At 45.9% G+C, this 15687-nt stretch overlaps 1 protein-coding gene across 2 annotated transcripts in view; it reads right to left on the bottom strand.

Annotated features, from left to right (window-relative positions):
* Positions 1-3067: 3067 nt before the first annotated feature.
* pdcd11 (programmed cell death 11) overlaps positions 3068-15687 on the bottom strand; it is a 75405-nt gene continuing 62785 nt past the window's right edge. For both annotated transcript variants that reach the window (XM_078565005.1, XM_078565006.1), the window contains 4 exons: positions 12506-12674; positions 9367-9520; positions 7056-7221; positions 3068-4082 (listed from right to left, as the gene is read on the bottom strand). In XM_078565005.1, coding sequence (XP_078421131.1) covers positions 3911-4082; positions 7056-7221; positions 9367-9520; positions 12506-12674 — 661 coding nt within the window. In that variant the 3' untranslated portion in view covers positions 3068-3910. The remainder of the gene's footprint in view (positions 4083-7055; positions 7222-9366; positions 9521-12505; positions 12675-15687) is intronic.

A 15687-nucleotide genomic window follows, 5' to 3' on the forward strand; every position in this document is an offset into this window, starting at 1 on the left:
GGTATGGAGAGAAAGTGAGAATATGGTGTTGAGATAGAGAATCAGCCGTGATCATGTTGAATGGAGGAGCAGGCTCGAAGGGCTGAATGACCTACTCCTGCTCCTAGTTTCTGTGCATAGAGAGCACTGGAATTGGTACAGTCAGGAGCAGGGAGATAGTCACCATCCTAGCAATGGGCACTGTTCCTGAGAGTGGACTCCTCCTTAATAATAACTCACTTCCCATTGTATGCTGCTGGCCCAACACATCTGCTTGCCTTTACATGTATTTAGTGACAGTATACATTATATGTAACACTGTCAGTATTATATCACTGCATTACATAACTATTTATCACTGCATTATAACACTGGTGAAGTACATTAAAACACATACATCACTGGTAAATATTATATATACAAGATCAGAATATATCACTGATGATATATATGACAGTACATATAGTTGCATATTTATTTTTCAAATGCAGCCTCAGCTATTTGACTTCTGCTGGTGTAACTTGAGCCTCAATCATTCTGAAATCTCTTCATGTTGGTTCACAAACCCCTGAATACAGCTAACCACCTGTGGAGAGGTGTTTGACATAGGCCATGAGAGCCCACATTCCCTGGAGCTGCAGCCCAGGGGTGGGGGGAATGGTAGTGGAGGGTGGGGGAAGGTAGTGGGGGACAGGGGAAGGGGACCGGTTATGGGATGGGGTGGGGGCCAGTGTGGAATTTAGCAAGTTTGTTTCCCAGGCCCTGAAATGAGCACTGCTGAGGGCTGCTAAACCAGTGGTACCTCCCACACTCTACATCTGAACTGAATCATGGAGTCATAAGAGATTTACAGCATGGAAAGAGGCCCTTCAGCCCATCGTGTTCGCTCCTGTCACCAAGCCCCTATCTACTCTAATTTCATTTTCCAGCACCCAGCCCGTGGCCCTGTATGCTGTGGTGTTTCAAGTGTTCATCTAAATATTTCTTAAATGTTGGGAGGGTTCCCACCTCTACCACCCCCTCAGGCAGTGAGATCCAGATACCTCCCAGCCTCTGGGTGAAAAACTTTCCTAAAATCCTATCTAAACCTCCTGCCCCTTACCTTAAATTGATGCCCCTGGTTATTGACACCTCTGCTAAGGGGAAAAGTTTCTTCCTATCTACCCTGTCTATGCCCCTCATAATTTTGTACACCTCAAATCAGGTCCCCCCTCAGGCTTCTCTGCTCTAAAAAATCAGTAGCTGCCAGTCACCTATTTGACCAAAGGATCACAGTTAACCTCAATCTTCTCATGTCACGTCCACACTGTACAGGAGATGCAGACTATGATCCTGATTGATATCTGATTAATCCTGGCATGATGAGACCATTTGCAAGGTCTTGCAGTCTATAATTTTTTTCCAAAGTCATCACAGGACTGATACACAGCAATGTCTTGATAGCTTTGGTGGTAAGGTCATTTAGGTACAAAGGGAGTGGAATTGGACTTGTGCCCATTAATCAGGCATAAAATGGGTGTAAAGTGTCCAATTTAGGTGTCTAACCTCCTGTGCCTGAAACATGTGTGAGGTTATATTAGTTTGGATGTTAGTGGGGTATCCCAGGTGTCTGGTTAAAAACACCATGAGACTCCTTATTGGCACATTCAGAGGAGCCTGTGCTTGTTTTGGGATCTAAACTGAATATTGGGCTTCCCTGAGCTCAGCCGGCACTGGCCGTGGCTCTGTTCAGAATCACCAACTCCACATGTGGCCAAACCAGGGCTCTTCAGGGCCATCCATTACACACTTTGACTGTTACACAGCCTGTCCGATTTTCTTTGGGTTGAGCAGGAGATTGTGCGAGGAGCCTGGATTGAGGATTTAGGGAGGACGAGTGTAAGATGGAGAATTTTGGGCCTCAGGAGAAATTTAAATCATCGAAAAGAGAGACAGACAGAAAGCTTTTGAGTTTTGAGAAAGGGCCCCACCTAAACCCTGAACTGTGTCAGCACAGACTCCAATCAGGTATTTCCTCTTTCCCTGCCTGAAGTGAGACAGCAGACCCTACTCTGCCTCTGAAGTTGGTGTTCTAGGGACCCACATGTCCTCCAACTTTGATTTGCATTTTACACTGCATTGGGATTGCTTCACTCATTCTCGGGAAGTGCAAATTATTGCCAATCCTTAATAACAGTACAGCTTGCCAGATTATTTCAGGGGCATTTAGGAGTCAACCCAGTTGCTGAGAGTCTGGAGTCACACACAGACCAGGCTGGGTAAAGATGGCGGGTTTCCTTGCCTAAATGACACTGATGAACGAGTTGGGGGTTTTATGACAATCGGACAGTTCCACCGTCACTTTTACTGAGACCAGCTTTTTTATTTCTAGATTTTAAAAAATAATTCGAATTGTCAAAGTGCCCTTGTGAGACTTAACTCACGTTCTCTGGAGTATTAATCCTGCACCAATTCACACTTCACTGCGTGACTTTTAAAGGTCACCCATCTCTGGTTGATTCCTTGCTGCATTACAACAGCTAGCATTTATATTGCACATTTAGCGTAATAACGTGTCCAAGGCGCTTTGACACATGTGTCCCACTGTGATGCCCACAGATAGTGGGGCAGGGGTGAGCTGGGCGGGGGGGTCAAGAGAGGCAGGGGCTATCACTGAGCCAAGCTGACAGGTGGAGTGATACAAACCCTCAGGGATTGGGACAGACACTAGGATCAGGATCTGAATTCTGATGGGTTTGGGATGAAAACTTCAGTAACTTATGAAAGCTCATCTCAGAGTAAATGGGCTGACACAGTACATCAATAATTGGAGATTTGATAGAGCTGTTCAAATTCATGAAGGGTTTTGATAGCTTCTCCTCATTTACTCTGTTTCCAGAGGCAGGAGTGTTGGTAAGCAGAGGCTCTCAGATTTAAGATAATTGGTAAAAGGACAGGAGGGGGTGACTTACACCAGAGACAGACTTGCTGGGGTCTACTGGCATTGAGGCACAGTCAGAACATCCGAAATCAGGAAACACTCTGGCATTGTACAATTAATCAACAGGAGAGGTCAGTCCTGAAGCTATTGCAGCAGCACAAACATCCATTCCCAGAAAATACAGGCTTTTATTACACTTCGGAAACATCACAGCTCGAGTCCCATTCCCAACACAAATAGGTCCAACCCTCCACAAGTACCTTGGACCTTCTCAACTTGAGCTCCTTTCAATTCAAAAGTTGCATCCTTCTCATGGATCTGTTTTAGAGTGAAGGTAAGACTGAACAGGCTGAGATACTTGCAGACTCTGCTCAGTTCACCCACAGATCTGCAGTCATGTGCTGCATCCTGGATTTTATGCTGCAATGCTATAGACCCAGAGACAGAGCTTGTTATCCATCATGGGCCGAGAGGGGGAGAAGGGCAGTGGGGAGATGTGTAGACTGTGGCAACACCTCAGCACTGCTTTATTTACTACATTAGCAAAACGAGAACTGATTTCCAAACCAGGACTAAACGTTTGGTACCATGCTGGCATTTATTTAAGTGAATAATGCTCATTGCCAATTGGGCAGAGACAACCAGGAGTGTTCTTGTTTAGGCATCAGAACGAGGTGCGGGTGCTGTTGTTGCAAGGTCAAGGTGGCACTTGACCATGAGCTAACCACAGTTCTCTGGGTCTGTGCCTCGCTACACCAGCTATCTTCCAGCAAGTACGGGGAGGGAGAGGGAGGTGCCAGAGTCTGAGATCGTAACAGGTACCAGATTCCCAATTACCAGTTCTACACTGATTTGAAAGACAAACTGCTGATGAAGATTTGGAGAAGCTTTGGGCATTAAATTATCAGTGGATTGTCCAGAGGTCTTGCTCCTGATCCTCCTCAAACACACATCTTCACCATCAGTGCAGCATTGAGAAGTCTGACATACAAAGTGCAGCCATGGGTCTGGTTAGCTGTCCACCAGCGAGCTCTTGGACTCGACGTATTCCAGTGCTTTCTCCTTCACGGCCTGTACGCTCTCTTCATTCCCATGTTTCTTCTCATACTCGAGGTACCGCTTGAAGAAGAATTTCATCTTCTTTGGGGCTAGCTTCAGGTGTACGACTCTTTCAAAGAGGTGTCTAGAGAGGAGAGAGGATATCAAGCTGTCATGAAACATGTTATCTACAAATCCATATTCTGAATAATTTACTGATTTCAGATTCTGGTACTCTAGTGATTATTGCATCAGACTAGCAACTGTGATGTAGAGAGTTCAAATCCCACCATGGGCAAATTGAATATTTGGTGTACCAATGGGCTGGCACCAGATAAAATGACCAGGAAGCTGTCAGACTGACATTGAGAACCCAACTGGATCATTAATGTCCTTCAGGGAAGGGAAGACTCCACCCTTACCCATTCTGGTGTGTGTGTGACTTCAGTCCCACTCTAGAAGTACATTTTCACAGGAGAATGGAAATCTGGAACTCTGTCCCTTAAGAAGCTGTGGATGCTGGGGATCTCACAACTTATGGAATTTGAAGAGGGAATGTCAGCAAATTGCAGAGGGCTGGATTTCAGAAGTTGGGCTGGGCTCAGTTGGGTCTATACGTGACCTTCAGGTCATAGGTTGTAGACCTCCTGTAAAAAAGGACTGAATATTTACACAGCTGCTAGGATCGAAAGCAGTCTGGCCTCTCCCTGACCTTGTGTTTGGCACCAGGAGGGTTTACGTATCTTCTGGCGAGGGAAGGGTTGCAAAAGGGAGAGAAAACAGTAGGAAATAATGAATCATTCTCGGGTTGCCGTGTTGTGATTCATGGGGTTCTGCAAGGCTCAGTGCTTGGGCCCCCAGATATTCACAATCTATATCAATGATTTGGATGTGGGGGCGAAGTTTGCTCATGACATAACTTGGTGGAATGTGAGTTGTGAGGAGGATGCAAAGAGGCTTCAGTAAGATTTAGACAGGCTAAGCGAGTGGGCAAGAACATGGCAGATGGAATATAACGGGGAAGAAGTGAAGTTATCCACTTTGGTAGGAAAAACAGAAATGCAGAGTATTTCTCACATGGGGCGAGATTGGGAAGTGTTGATGTCAAAGGTGTTCTTCTTCAGGTGCAACAAGCAATTAGGAAGGCAAACGGTATGTTAGCCTTTACTGCAAGGAGATTTGAGTACAGGAATAAGGGATTCTTGCTGCAGTTGTACAGAGCCTTGGTGGAACCTCACCTGGAGTATTGTGTGCAGTTTTGATCCTCTTATCTAAGGAAGGATATACTGGTCATAGAGGGAGTGTAACAAAGGTTCACCAGACTAATCCCTGGGATGGGCCTGTGTTCCCTCGAGTTTAGAAGAATGAGAGGTGATCTCATTCAAAATTGTGACAGGGCTCAACAGGGTAGATGCAGGAAGGATGTTTCCCCTGGTTGCGGAGGATCTAGAACCAGGGGACAGAGTCTCAGGATAAAGGGCAGGTCAGTTAGGACTAGATGAGGAGGAATTTCTTCACTCGGGGGTGGTGAACCTTTGGAATTCTCTACCAGAGGCCTGTGGAGGCTCAGTCATTGAGTATGTTCAAAGCAGAGGCCGATAGATTGCTAGATACCAATGACATCAGGGGATACAGGGATAGTGTGGGAAGATGGCGTTGAGATAGAAGATCAGCCATGATCTAGTTAAATGGCGGAGCAGGCTCAAGGGGCCGAATGGCCTACTCCTGCTCCTATGTTCCTAAAAGAAATTAACCCATAATGTATGAAAGCTTCAAGTGTCTTTAAATGGACTGCAGCCATTCTTAGCTACGTCAGGCTACAGAGAGACAACTCAAAGCAATTTCTGCACTGCCCTTCCCACAGTGGGAAATCTTTGCCTTTAACATGCCTACAGCTGGAGGCAGAAGCACCATTATCACAGCTCTTACAGGCAAGATACAAACATTCAGGTGAGCAGGAAGGATCTCATTGCACAGACTGAAGAGTGGAGAAATCGCGTAGTGTCCCGGCCAATATTTGTCCCCTCTTTTTAGTCCTGTGGCTCCAGTGATAGCCATTCCTGACTTGGAGTCAGGCGGTACAGGGTTCAGACCGACTGCAACTCCAGCTTGGAATTCCAGAGACACCAAGTGGGATTCCGTGACCTGCGGGTGTGGGTGACCCTTTCCCCTCATCCTGTGACTTGTGGGAGATCCTAAATTCTTCCCCCCACAACTTTCATATGAGATTAACCCCCTTATTCCCTGAGGGTCACTGAAGCCAGGGCTCTGGTAAAGTGTGACTGACCAACCTGGCTCATTACTGGACCTACCACTGGGTCTGCTGTTTCCCCCTAGTCTTTTATTTCTTCTTTCATGGGATGTGGGCATTTTGGTTGGCATTTATTGTCAAAAAGTACAGAGGATGTTGGAAGGACAAACGGGGGGGAAACTCCCTCATGCTCTGGGCCCAGGAGGCTTTATCATTTTTTATGGAGCACAGCTCATATTGCGACTCGTCAGGCTGTGAATCAGCCTGCGGGTTCTCTCACTGCTTCACGACAAAGAGTATTACATACAGAATGGCAAGAACTAATGCTAGCAAAATAAATTAAACAGCTCATTGATCTCACGTAGGCCATGTACAGAACGGCAAGCACGTTTTCCCTTTGGTTACACTTTGAAGCAAATTTGCTGTATGTGAATCAGCTCAAGATGTTCAGGTTTGTAGGTTCAGGACCCGCTCCAGAAACCTGAGCACAAATTGCAGGCTGCAGTACTGAGGGAGCTCTGTACTGTCAGAGGTTCCATCTTTCAGATGAAATATTAAATGGAGGCCTGGTTGGTTCCCTCAGGGATGTAAGAGATCCCATACCCACTATTTTAAAGAGCAGGAGAGTTCTTCTTAGTATCCTGGATAATAATTATCCCACAACCAACATCACTAAAAACCAAGGATTTGATTATTATCTCATTGCTTGTGGGAGCTTGCTGTGCACAAATTGGTTGTTGTTTTATATATGACAGCAGGTAACTACACTTCAGAACTATTTCATTGGATGTGAAGCAATTTGGGATTCCTGGGTTGCAAAAGGTGCTATAGAAATGTAGTGATGTTATTTGGCTCAGTTTGACCAACCTGACTTCCTCCTGGTTGCCATACTTTATCATCATGTCAATGTAGACTGACCACAGGTCTGTGCGCTTGGGGTAACTGCTCAGCGTGTTCTCAAACATGGCCTTTGCCCGCTCGGTATCCCCTAGTCGAAACTCCAGCTGTGCAAATTTGGCAATTACGTCAACGTCTGAAATGAAGAAGAGTGCGTGAATAAAACATGAAGCAAATCATCATTTCCTTTCATCAACTTGGAGCAGGACAGTTCCTCCCCTGAGAGGCGGGGACAGGAGTCCAAGCCGCCCCCACCCTGCAGTGCCAGAGGAACACACCCCACGCTAACAGTCACAGGCAGATCATAATACAGGCAGGGCCAGCAGAATGGATATGGTGATGGATTGTGGGGGAATCTTGCGTTAACCTTTTTAGTTAACGGGGACCTCGTGCACAGATGATTGGGTTCTCCCTGACATTTCCGGAGCCCAAGATGAGTTACTGCTGCCTGATGTTTATCTGGACCGAGTTCTGATCTGTGGATTTCCATTGTCAGGATGCGAGTCTTGCTGGCAAGGTGGGGGGGGGGGGGTGGGGGGGGGACATTTATTGTTTACCCCCAGTTGCCCGGAGAGGGCAGCCATGAGCTTTTCACTTCAGATACGGGGTTTGATAAAACTGAGGGGCCATTTCAGAGGCAATTCAGAATCAAGCACAGTGCTGCGGGAATGGAGTCACACACATAGACCCAGGCTTCCTTCACTAAAGGATATTAGCGAACCAGCTGGATTTTTATGACAATCCCGACAGCTTCATAGTAACTTTTCCTGAGATCAGATCTTTAAAAAATTCAAATTCTCAAACTGCCCTGCTGGGTTCAAACTCGCATTCCTTAGATCATTAGGCCAGGCCTCTGGATTCCTGGTCCAGCAATATAACCAGCACAAGACTACGCTGTCAATGTGGAGGAGGGACAAAGGGAGGCAGCCTCTCAATGGAGCTAATGGGACTTTGAAATCTGATCCCATCATTTCCTGACATGCCCGACAACACAAGCAGAGATCCAAGCGGCCAAACTGTAGTAAGATCGATACCAGGGTCACTGAAGCCAGGGCTCTGGTAAAGTGTGACTGTCCAACCTGGCTCATTACTGGACCTATCACTGGATCTGCTGTTTCCCCCTAGTCTTTTATTTCTTCTTTCATGGGATGTGGGCATTGCTGGGTAGGTTGGCATTTATTGTCAAAAAGTACAGAGGATGTTGGAAGGACAAACAGGGGGGAAACTCCCTCATGCTCTGGGCCCAGGAGGCTTTATCATTTTTTAAGTTGGTTAAGCCCCCAGAATTTTGGCTACGGGTAGGTGGTGTGTCCTTCTTACAGGCCAAACAGAAACTCTACCTGTGCCGATTGCTGTGTTCATCAGATCCTTGGCTAACCAGATGAGAAGGGAGCTCACACATGCCACCTAGTGGCTCAGCTCATTCTAATACTGGAGAGAGCCTGTCAACGAGGGGACTCTTGTCAAACAGTAATCTGTTACCTTGGATGCTGATGCCTCTGCTGCACAATAACATGGACTCTGCTCTGTTTCTGAACATTCTAATGGCGGCACTGTTTACGCTCCACACGAGCCTCCCCATCACCCTGGTTTATACCTCAACCTATCAGCATATTTTTTTTTCCTTTTCCTCTCATATGTTTACCTAGCTTCCCCTTAAATACACCTATACTATTCACCACAACTACTGCCTGTGGTAGTGAGTTCCACTTTCTAACTCTCTGGATAAAGAAGGTTCTCCTGACTTCCATTTTCTCCTCAATGTGCCTCAAAGGGGAAAGTATCAGCTTGGTTTTAATTTCCCTGTAACCCTTGGTTTTAATTTTCCTGTAACCCTTGGTTTTAATTTCCCTGTAACCCAGAGGCACACAGGACCTGTAAATGCAGAAACAGCATCATGGCTGAGGATATAAAGGATATGGAACAAGGGCTGGTGAATGGAGCGGAGGTACAGACATGGCATGATCTGACTGAACGATGGAACAGCGCTGAGGAGCTGAATGGCCTCCTCCTGTTCCTAATTAGATCTTAAACCCTCTGACTTGTTATGCAGAGGGAAGCAGCAAATGGCACACACTCCAGGAACCCTCTAACCCTCCAGTTGTAATAGACGCAAAGCAAGGCCGACACAAAAGCAGCTTTCTATCAGCCCAGTGATAGATACCCCAGAGCCAGGGTGGGATTGAAAGTGATAATCTGGCTCTGATTAGATGCCAGTTGCATGCTCACTCCTCCCCCTGCCCTACACAGACAGTGGATGCACATCCCATTCTCGACTCACGCTCTTTCTGTGGCAGACACTTGAGTGCCCTCTGCAGTAAGGCATTGGTACAGTCGGCCCTCCCCTGCTTCAGGAGGAAGGTGGCGTAGCTGAGCCAGACAGTGCTCTCTTGGCGGAATCGCTTCAGCATGGTGTTGTACAGGCTGTCTGCTTGCTGAAAAAAATACACAAAACACAGCATGACATCTCACACACTATCCAAAACAACACTCACAGTCTAAATATTTACAGTACATCAGCCTGGCATGGAACCAAGGGCTTCCATAAGCCAGCTCTGGTGAAAGGTCTTTGACAGGAAACATTAACTGTTTCTCTTTCCACTGATGCTGTCTGACCTGCTGAGTATTTCCTGCATTTTCTGTTCTTAATGTCTAGAACCAATGTTTCCAGCCCTGTAACACACAGCCTGAGACACCACCTCAGCCTTCCCTCATCCAGGGATCAAGATCTACCACATGTCAAAGGCTGCAGATTCACCTCTGGAACCAGGGTATCAGTCCAAGTAGATCCCAGAGAAGGTGCCCTCTGCTTGCCAGACAAGTACAATAACGTTTTGGAAATCTGGCTTCAATAGGTAGGGGGCTCAAGCATAAACCAAAACCAATTAGGGTCCAAATGGCAATTAGAAAGGGGCGGCTGGTGTGAAAAATAAGAAATGTCACCTGGGAATAAGGAACACTCCTCAGAATGGAGCTCAGCACAAAACTGGGGCAGTGCAACACGTACAGTGTAACACAGTATAACACATTGTACGTGTTATAGATACTCTATATATAACCCCATGTTATACCTGCCCAGGAAGTGTTTGATGGGGCAGTTGTTAGAATTCTCTCTCTCAAGACTGAAGTTTTCTTTTACAAAATGGAAGGACATGGCACGATCTGGACATGTGGATGCTAACGTAGGTTGTTTTTTTTAATAAAGTAAATAAGTTCATCTTGGAGCTGTCAACAAGCAGGCCTCTTCCAAGAAATCACCTGAGCTTTATGGTACTTGAGGGAGATCTGGTTATTTGTTTTGAACAGCAATCATTTTAATTGATGGGGGAAGAAAATCTGAAAAGGCAAAGATTTAACAAGGGAGAGAGAAAGAATCTTAAGTTACAAACCTGCTGGTTTTGATGGGAATCTTGTTGGGGAACAAGCTGAGGAAGGAAGGCTACTCCAACTGGCTCTCTCTCTCTACCTTGCCTGCAATGGTGTGGGGCTATCAACCTGTAGCCAGGGAATCCTCATCTAAGTGTTACTGGTCTGCATTTGGACCTGCAAAGCTGAGGCCACTTGGTGAGAACTTACAGGCGCCCACCAGGACCGGCAGCCCATCTTCACACAAGGGAACTCCAGGTCGATAGCACTGAGACCCTGTGAACTTTATCCTTTATTTTATAACGCCCATCTACTAAAGCGCATCTCTGCAGAGAGACCCTCTCTGTTTGTCTGTGTGTGTGTGTGTCTGCGCGAGATAGATAGAGTTATATTTCCCAATTACAATTGTGTGTTAACCAGTACTTGCAACTCGTTAAAATGTTTGGTTTTATAATAAACAGTCATAGTGTCATAGAATTTTACAGCATGGAAAGAGGCCCTTCGACCCATCATGTCCGTGCTGGTCACCAAGTCCCTATCTACTCTAATCCCATTTTCCAGCACATGGTCTGTTGCCCTGTATGCTATGGTGTTTCAAATGTTCATCTAAATGTTGCTTAAATGTTGTGAGGATTCCCACCTCTACCACCCTTTCAGACAGAGAGTTCCAGATGCCCCCTGCCCGCTGGGTGAAAACATTTTTCCTCAAATCCCGTGTAAATTTCCCACCCCTTACCTTAAATCTATGCCCCCTGTTATTGATAATTATTAATTAATTATGTTAATTTTTTATTAATCGTTCTGAGTTTATTGAAAGGAGCCTGCTTGAAGATTGCTATTCTGGGCACCAGCAGGGGAAATTGACAATTGGCTAATTTGGAGAGAAAATTAAACTTTTGAATTAATGGTACGGCCTGCAGAGTCGTGGGGCTGGATCATATGCCCACTCCTCCCATCCTAGTCGTAACAGTGTAGGGGGAGTTTACACTGTATCTAACCCCGTGCTGTACCTGTCCTGGGAGTGTTTGATGGGGACGGTGTAGAGGGAGCTTTACTCTATATCTAACCCTGCGTTGTACCTGTCCTGGGAATGTTTGATGGGGACAGTGTAGATGGAGCTTTACTCTGTACCTAATCCCGTGCTGTACCTGTCCTGGGAGTGTTTGATGGGGTCAGTGTAGAGGGAGCTTTACTCTGTATCTAACCCTGTGCTGTACCTGTCCTGGGAGTGTTTGATGGGGAGAGTGCAGAGGGAGCTTTACTCTGTATCTAACCCTGTGCTGTACATGTCCTGGGAGTGTTTGATGGGGACAGTGTAGAGGGAGCTTTACTCTGTACCTCTGGTATAGTAGATATAGCATCTGGGTGTGCTGAAATAGGACAGTATTGGATAAAGAAAACTGATCCTTTTCTTGGTACTGTTTTCCCATCTTTAGCACAAAACTAAAAATGAACAAACCCAGAGAGAGCTGCAGTGTGAGGCTGAGAGGTTGAACCAGGCCTCAATCAGACCAAGCGACACTGCCAGCCAGTTTGGCTCTAGCCTCAGCATGCTGAGGGTTCAAGTCCCATTCCTGAATCTGAGTTAGACCTTTGGATCAGACTTTGGGTCAAAGTCCCTCGTGTCCCAGTGATTGAGTTGGATCTGAAAAATCCCGTGGATCTGCGTGAGTGAGAGCCAAGTGCTGTCTGACTGTCCTCAACCTGCAGCACTGGCAGCTATAGTTCCTGGACAAGTCCCGTGGGCATACATTGCCTGGGCTCACACACAAATTGCAATTCAGTTGGGATGCGGGCCTAACAGTAAGTATTCTGAGAGAGTTGGGAGAAGCCACCCCAAGACTATTAGATCATTTTCCTTGGCAGGAGGTACATGGGTTATATGACAGCTGCTTCAAGAGTTAGCAGCTTCAGAGTTGATCCCAATCCAAGTTGTAGTGCTACGAATGCCCCATCCTGACACCTGTACTCAGAGATGTAGGATGTGGGATGTCCCACCACAGCCTGGGCTTTTGCACAAACTCAGTTGGAATTGTGGCTGTCTGTCTGTTTACCTTGTATTTCTCAGACTTGGTGTAGATATTGGCCAGTTTCTGGAAGACTTTCAGAGGCTCACTGTACTGAACAGCTCGTTCAAACACTTTCATCAGCGACTCTTCCGTTCCATAGAGATTCTCTAGGTTCAGTAACGCAACCCAGATATTCAGCTTCTCCTGCTCCTCCCTGCAAATGTAAGATCAAGGACAAAAAATGATGAGAGAGAGAGAGAGAGCAAGAGAAAGTAAAGATAGCACGAGTGAATCAGCAGAAAGAGGTAACAAGTGAGAAAAGAGAGATTGAAAGAAACTACTAAGTGCAGGTACGATGATTGATATCAAAGGCAATATTTGAAGAGTAGGGGATCCACACTCACTTGCCACCACCAAGTTCCCAATGACAAGAAAAAAAGATTGACTGGCTATTTGTCCAGCTGCTATTGTGTGGGATCATGCTATGTAACATGACGGCTGTATTTATTCGCAGAGATGTGCAGGACACAATGCTGCATAATTATTACTCCACCTTTCCATACGGCAGCCCAATGGCATAACATCAGGGCTGAGGTGAACCACAGCACTACTCATATCACCAATACCAGTGGGTGAATCAATCGAATGTTTCAGAACACCACAGAAAGTTTAAATAAGAACCCCATGGGTATAATGTTCTTGGTTTTAAATTTGAACTAGGTGAACATCTGCATTAGGCTAATGGAGAGGGATTAAATGTGAATAGACTTTAAATCAAAATATAGGAAATTGCAATGCAAGTGTGTAGTGGTTATTTTGCTGAACCAGTAATCCAGAGACTAAGAGTAATAATTCAGATAATGCTAATTCAAATTCCATCACCACAGATTGCAAATTTAGATTAATCTTTTTTTAAATGGAAACGATTAGTATAAGTAAAAAGAAAAGTGACCATGAAGCTGTCGGGATTGTGGTAAAAATCCAACTGGTTCACTAATGTCCTTAAACCTGCTGACCTCACCTGGTCTGGATCTATACGTGACTCCAGTCCCACACCAATGTGGTTGGCTTTTATCTGTTCTCTGAAGTGGTCCAACAAGTTGCTCAGTTTGTATTACTCCTCTGTTGGTAATAAGTGTCAGTGATACCCTCATCCCCAGGCTGAATTATACGCTCCCAGCAACCTGCACATTCCGATTTTACCCCAGGAGTGGGAAACAGGACTCTTAACGAGCCAACACTGTCTATCCCCTTGGAATAGTCAAGGGTTCCAACAAGCTGCAACAGATCTGGACCCTGTGATTCTGCACACACGTTATTACATGAGAGAGAGTTCTTTGAGGTGATAGATATGGGGGCTGGGAAAATGCAGAGGTGGTGTACACCTTCAAAAAGCTCTGAATAAAGTAACACATAGGAGCCTGATGGAGAAGGTTAGAAATCAAGGGTGAGGATTATAGATAAAAGATTAAAGGGAAGAGATTTAGGAAAGAGAGAGCAGGGGATTTTTTTGGAAACAGGGTGTGGAATGCAATCCCCTCTCTCACCTTTACATGGTCCATCTCTGACAATTCCCTTCCATGAATTCTCTGTCTCTATTTCTGTCTACCAATATTCATTACAAACCCACTGACTCCCACAGCTACCCCAGATTACAGTTCTTCACACCTTTCTTCCTGTAAGGACTCCATCCCATTCTCCCAGTTTCTCCGTCTCTGTCACATCTATTCCGATGATGACATCTTCCAAAATAGCAGCTTCTAACATGTCTTCCTATTTCCTGAGCCAAGGTTCAACTCTCAACTGTGTCCGACCCGTCTCCCATGCCTCTGCCCTCACCCCTTGCCCTCCCTCCCAGAACCATGATAGGTTCCCCCTTGTCCTCACTTTTCACCCCATCAGCCTCCGCATTCAAAGGATCTCCTCTGCCATTTCCACCAGCTACAGCATGATGCCACCATCAAACACATCTTCCCCTCATCTCCTGTCAGCATTCCATAGTGACTGTTCCCTTTGGGACCCTCCATCAACCCAACACCTCATCCCCTTTCCCATGCAATTGCAGGAGGTGTAACACCTGCCCCTTTGCTTCCTCCCTCCACACCGTCCAAGGGCCCAAACACTCCTTTCAGGTGAAGCAGTGCTTCACTTGCATCTCCTTCAATTTGGTCTACTGTATTCGCTGCTCCCAATGCAGTCTCCTCTACACTGGGGAGACCAAACGCAGACTGGGTGATTGCTTTGCAGAACACCTGCACTCAGTCTGCAAGCATGACCCCAGACCTTCCTGTCGCTTGCCATTTCAACACTTCTCATGCCCATATGTCTGTTCGTGGCCTGCTGCAATGTTCCAGTGAAGCCCAATGCAAACTGGAGGAACAGCACCTCATCTTCTGATTAGGCACTTTACAGCCTTCTGGGCTTAACATTGAGTTCAACAACTTCAGACCATGAACTCTGTCCTCCATTTTGAACATTCTTTTCCCCCTACCCCCTCGCACCACAGGGCCCCTTGTAACTTGCTCTTATGTTTTGCATTCAGAGAGCCTTGTTCTGCCTTTAACACATTCTGCTATCCAACCTTAATGCCACTATTAGCACTTTCTTTAGTTTTTACCAACTACCATTAACAATCCCTTTATCTTGTGTCGTTGACATCTTTGTCAATTTCTCCTGAGCTCCCACGTATCCCATACCATCTATTTTGCCTTACCTGCTCTATCCCCTCTTCAACATTATAAAATCCATCACATTTATATCTCTCTTCAGGCCGGAAGAAGTCATGCGGACTCAAAACGTTAACTCTGTTTCTCTCGCCACAGATGCTGCCAGACCTGCTGAGTTTTTCCAGCATTTTCTGTTTTTATCCCAGAGTTAGTGATTGAAACAGGGACCACATCAATTTTGAAGGAAAAGAGGTTAAAGGGATTGGGTGTTGGTTCTTCTGCCAAATGCTCGTGCTCTCTGCTCCTTAGGATCATAAGACGCAGGGGCAGAAGTAGGCCATTCGGCCCATCGAGTCTGCTCCACCATTCAATGAGATCATGGCTGATCTGATAATCCTCAACTCCACATTACTGCCGTGTCCCCATAACCCTTGATTTCCTTACTGATTAAAAAATCTGTCTTTCTCAGCCTTGAATATACTTAAATGACCCAGCCTCTACAGCCCTCTGCGGTAAAGAATTCCACAGGTTGACTACCCTCAGAGAAGAAATTCCTCCTCA

The sequence above is a fragment of the Cetorhinus maximus genome, chromosome 20, assembly GCF_964194155.1.
Source record: "Cetorhinus maximus chromosome 20, sCetMax3.hap1.1, whole genome shotgun sequence".
NCBI lineage: Eukaryota > Metazoa > Chordata > Chondrichthyes > Lamniformes > Cetorhinidae > Cetorhinus > Cetorhinus maximus.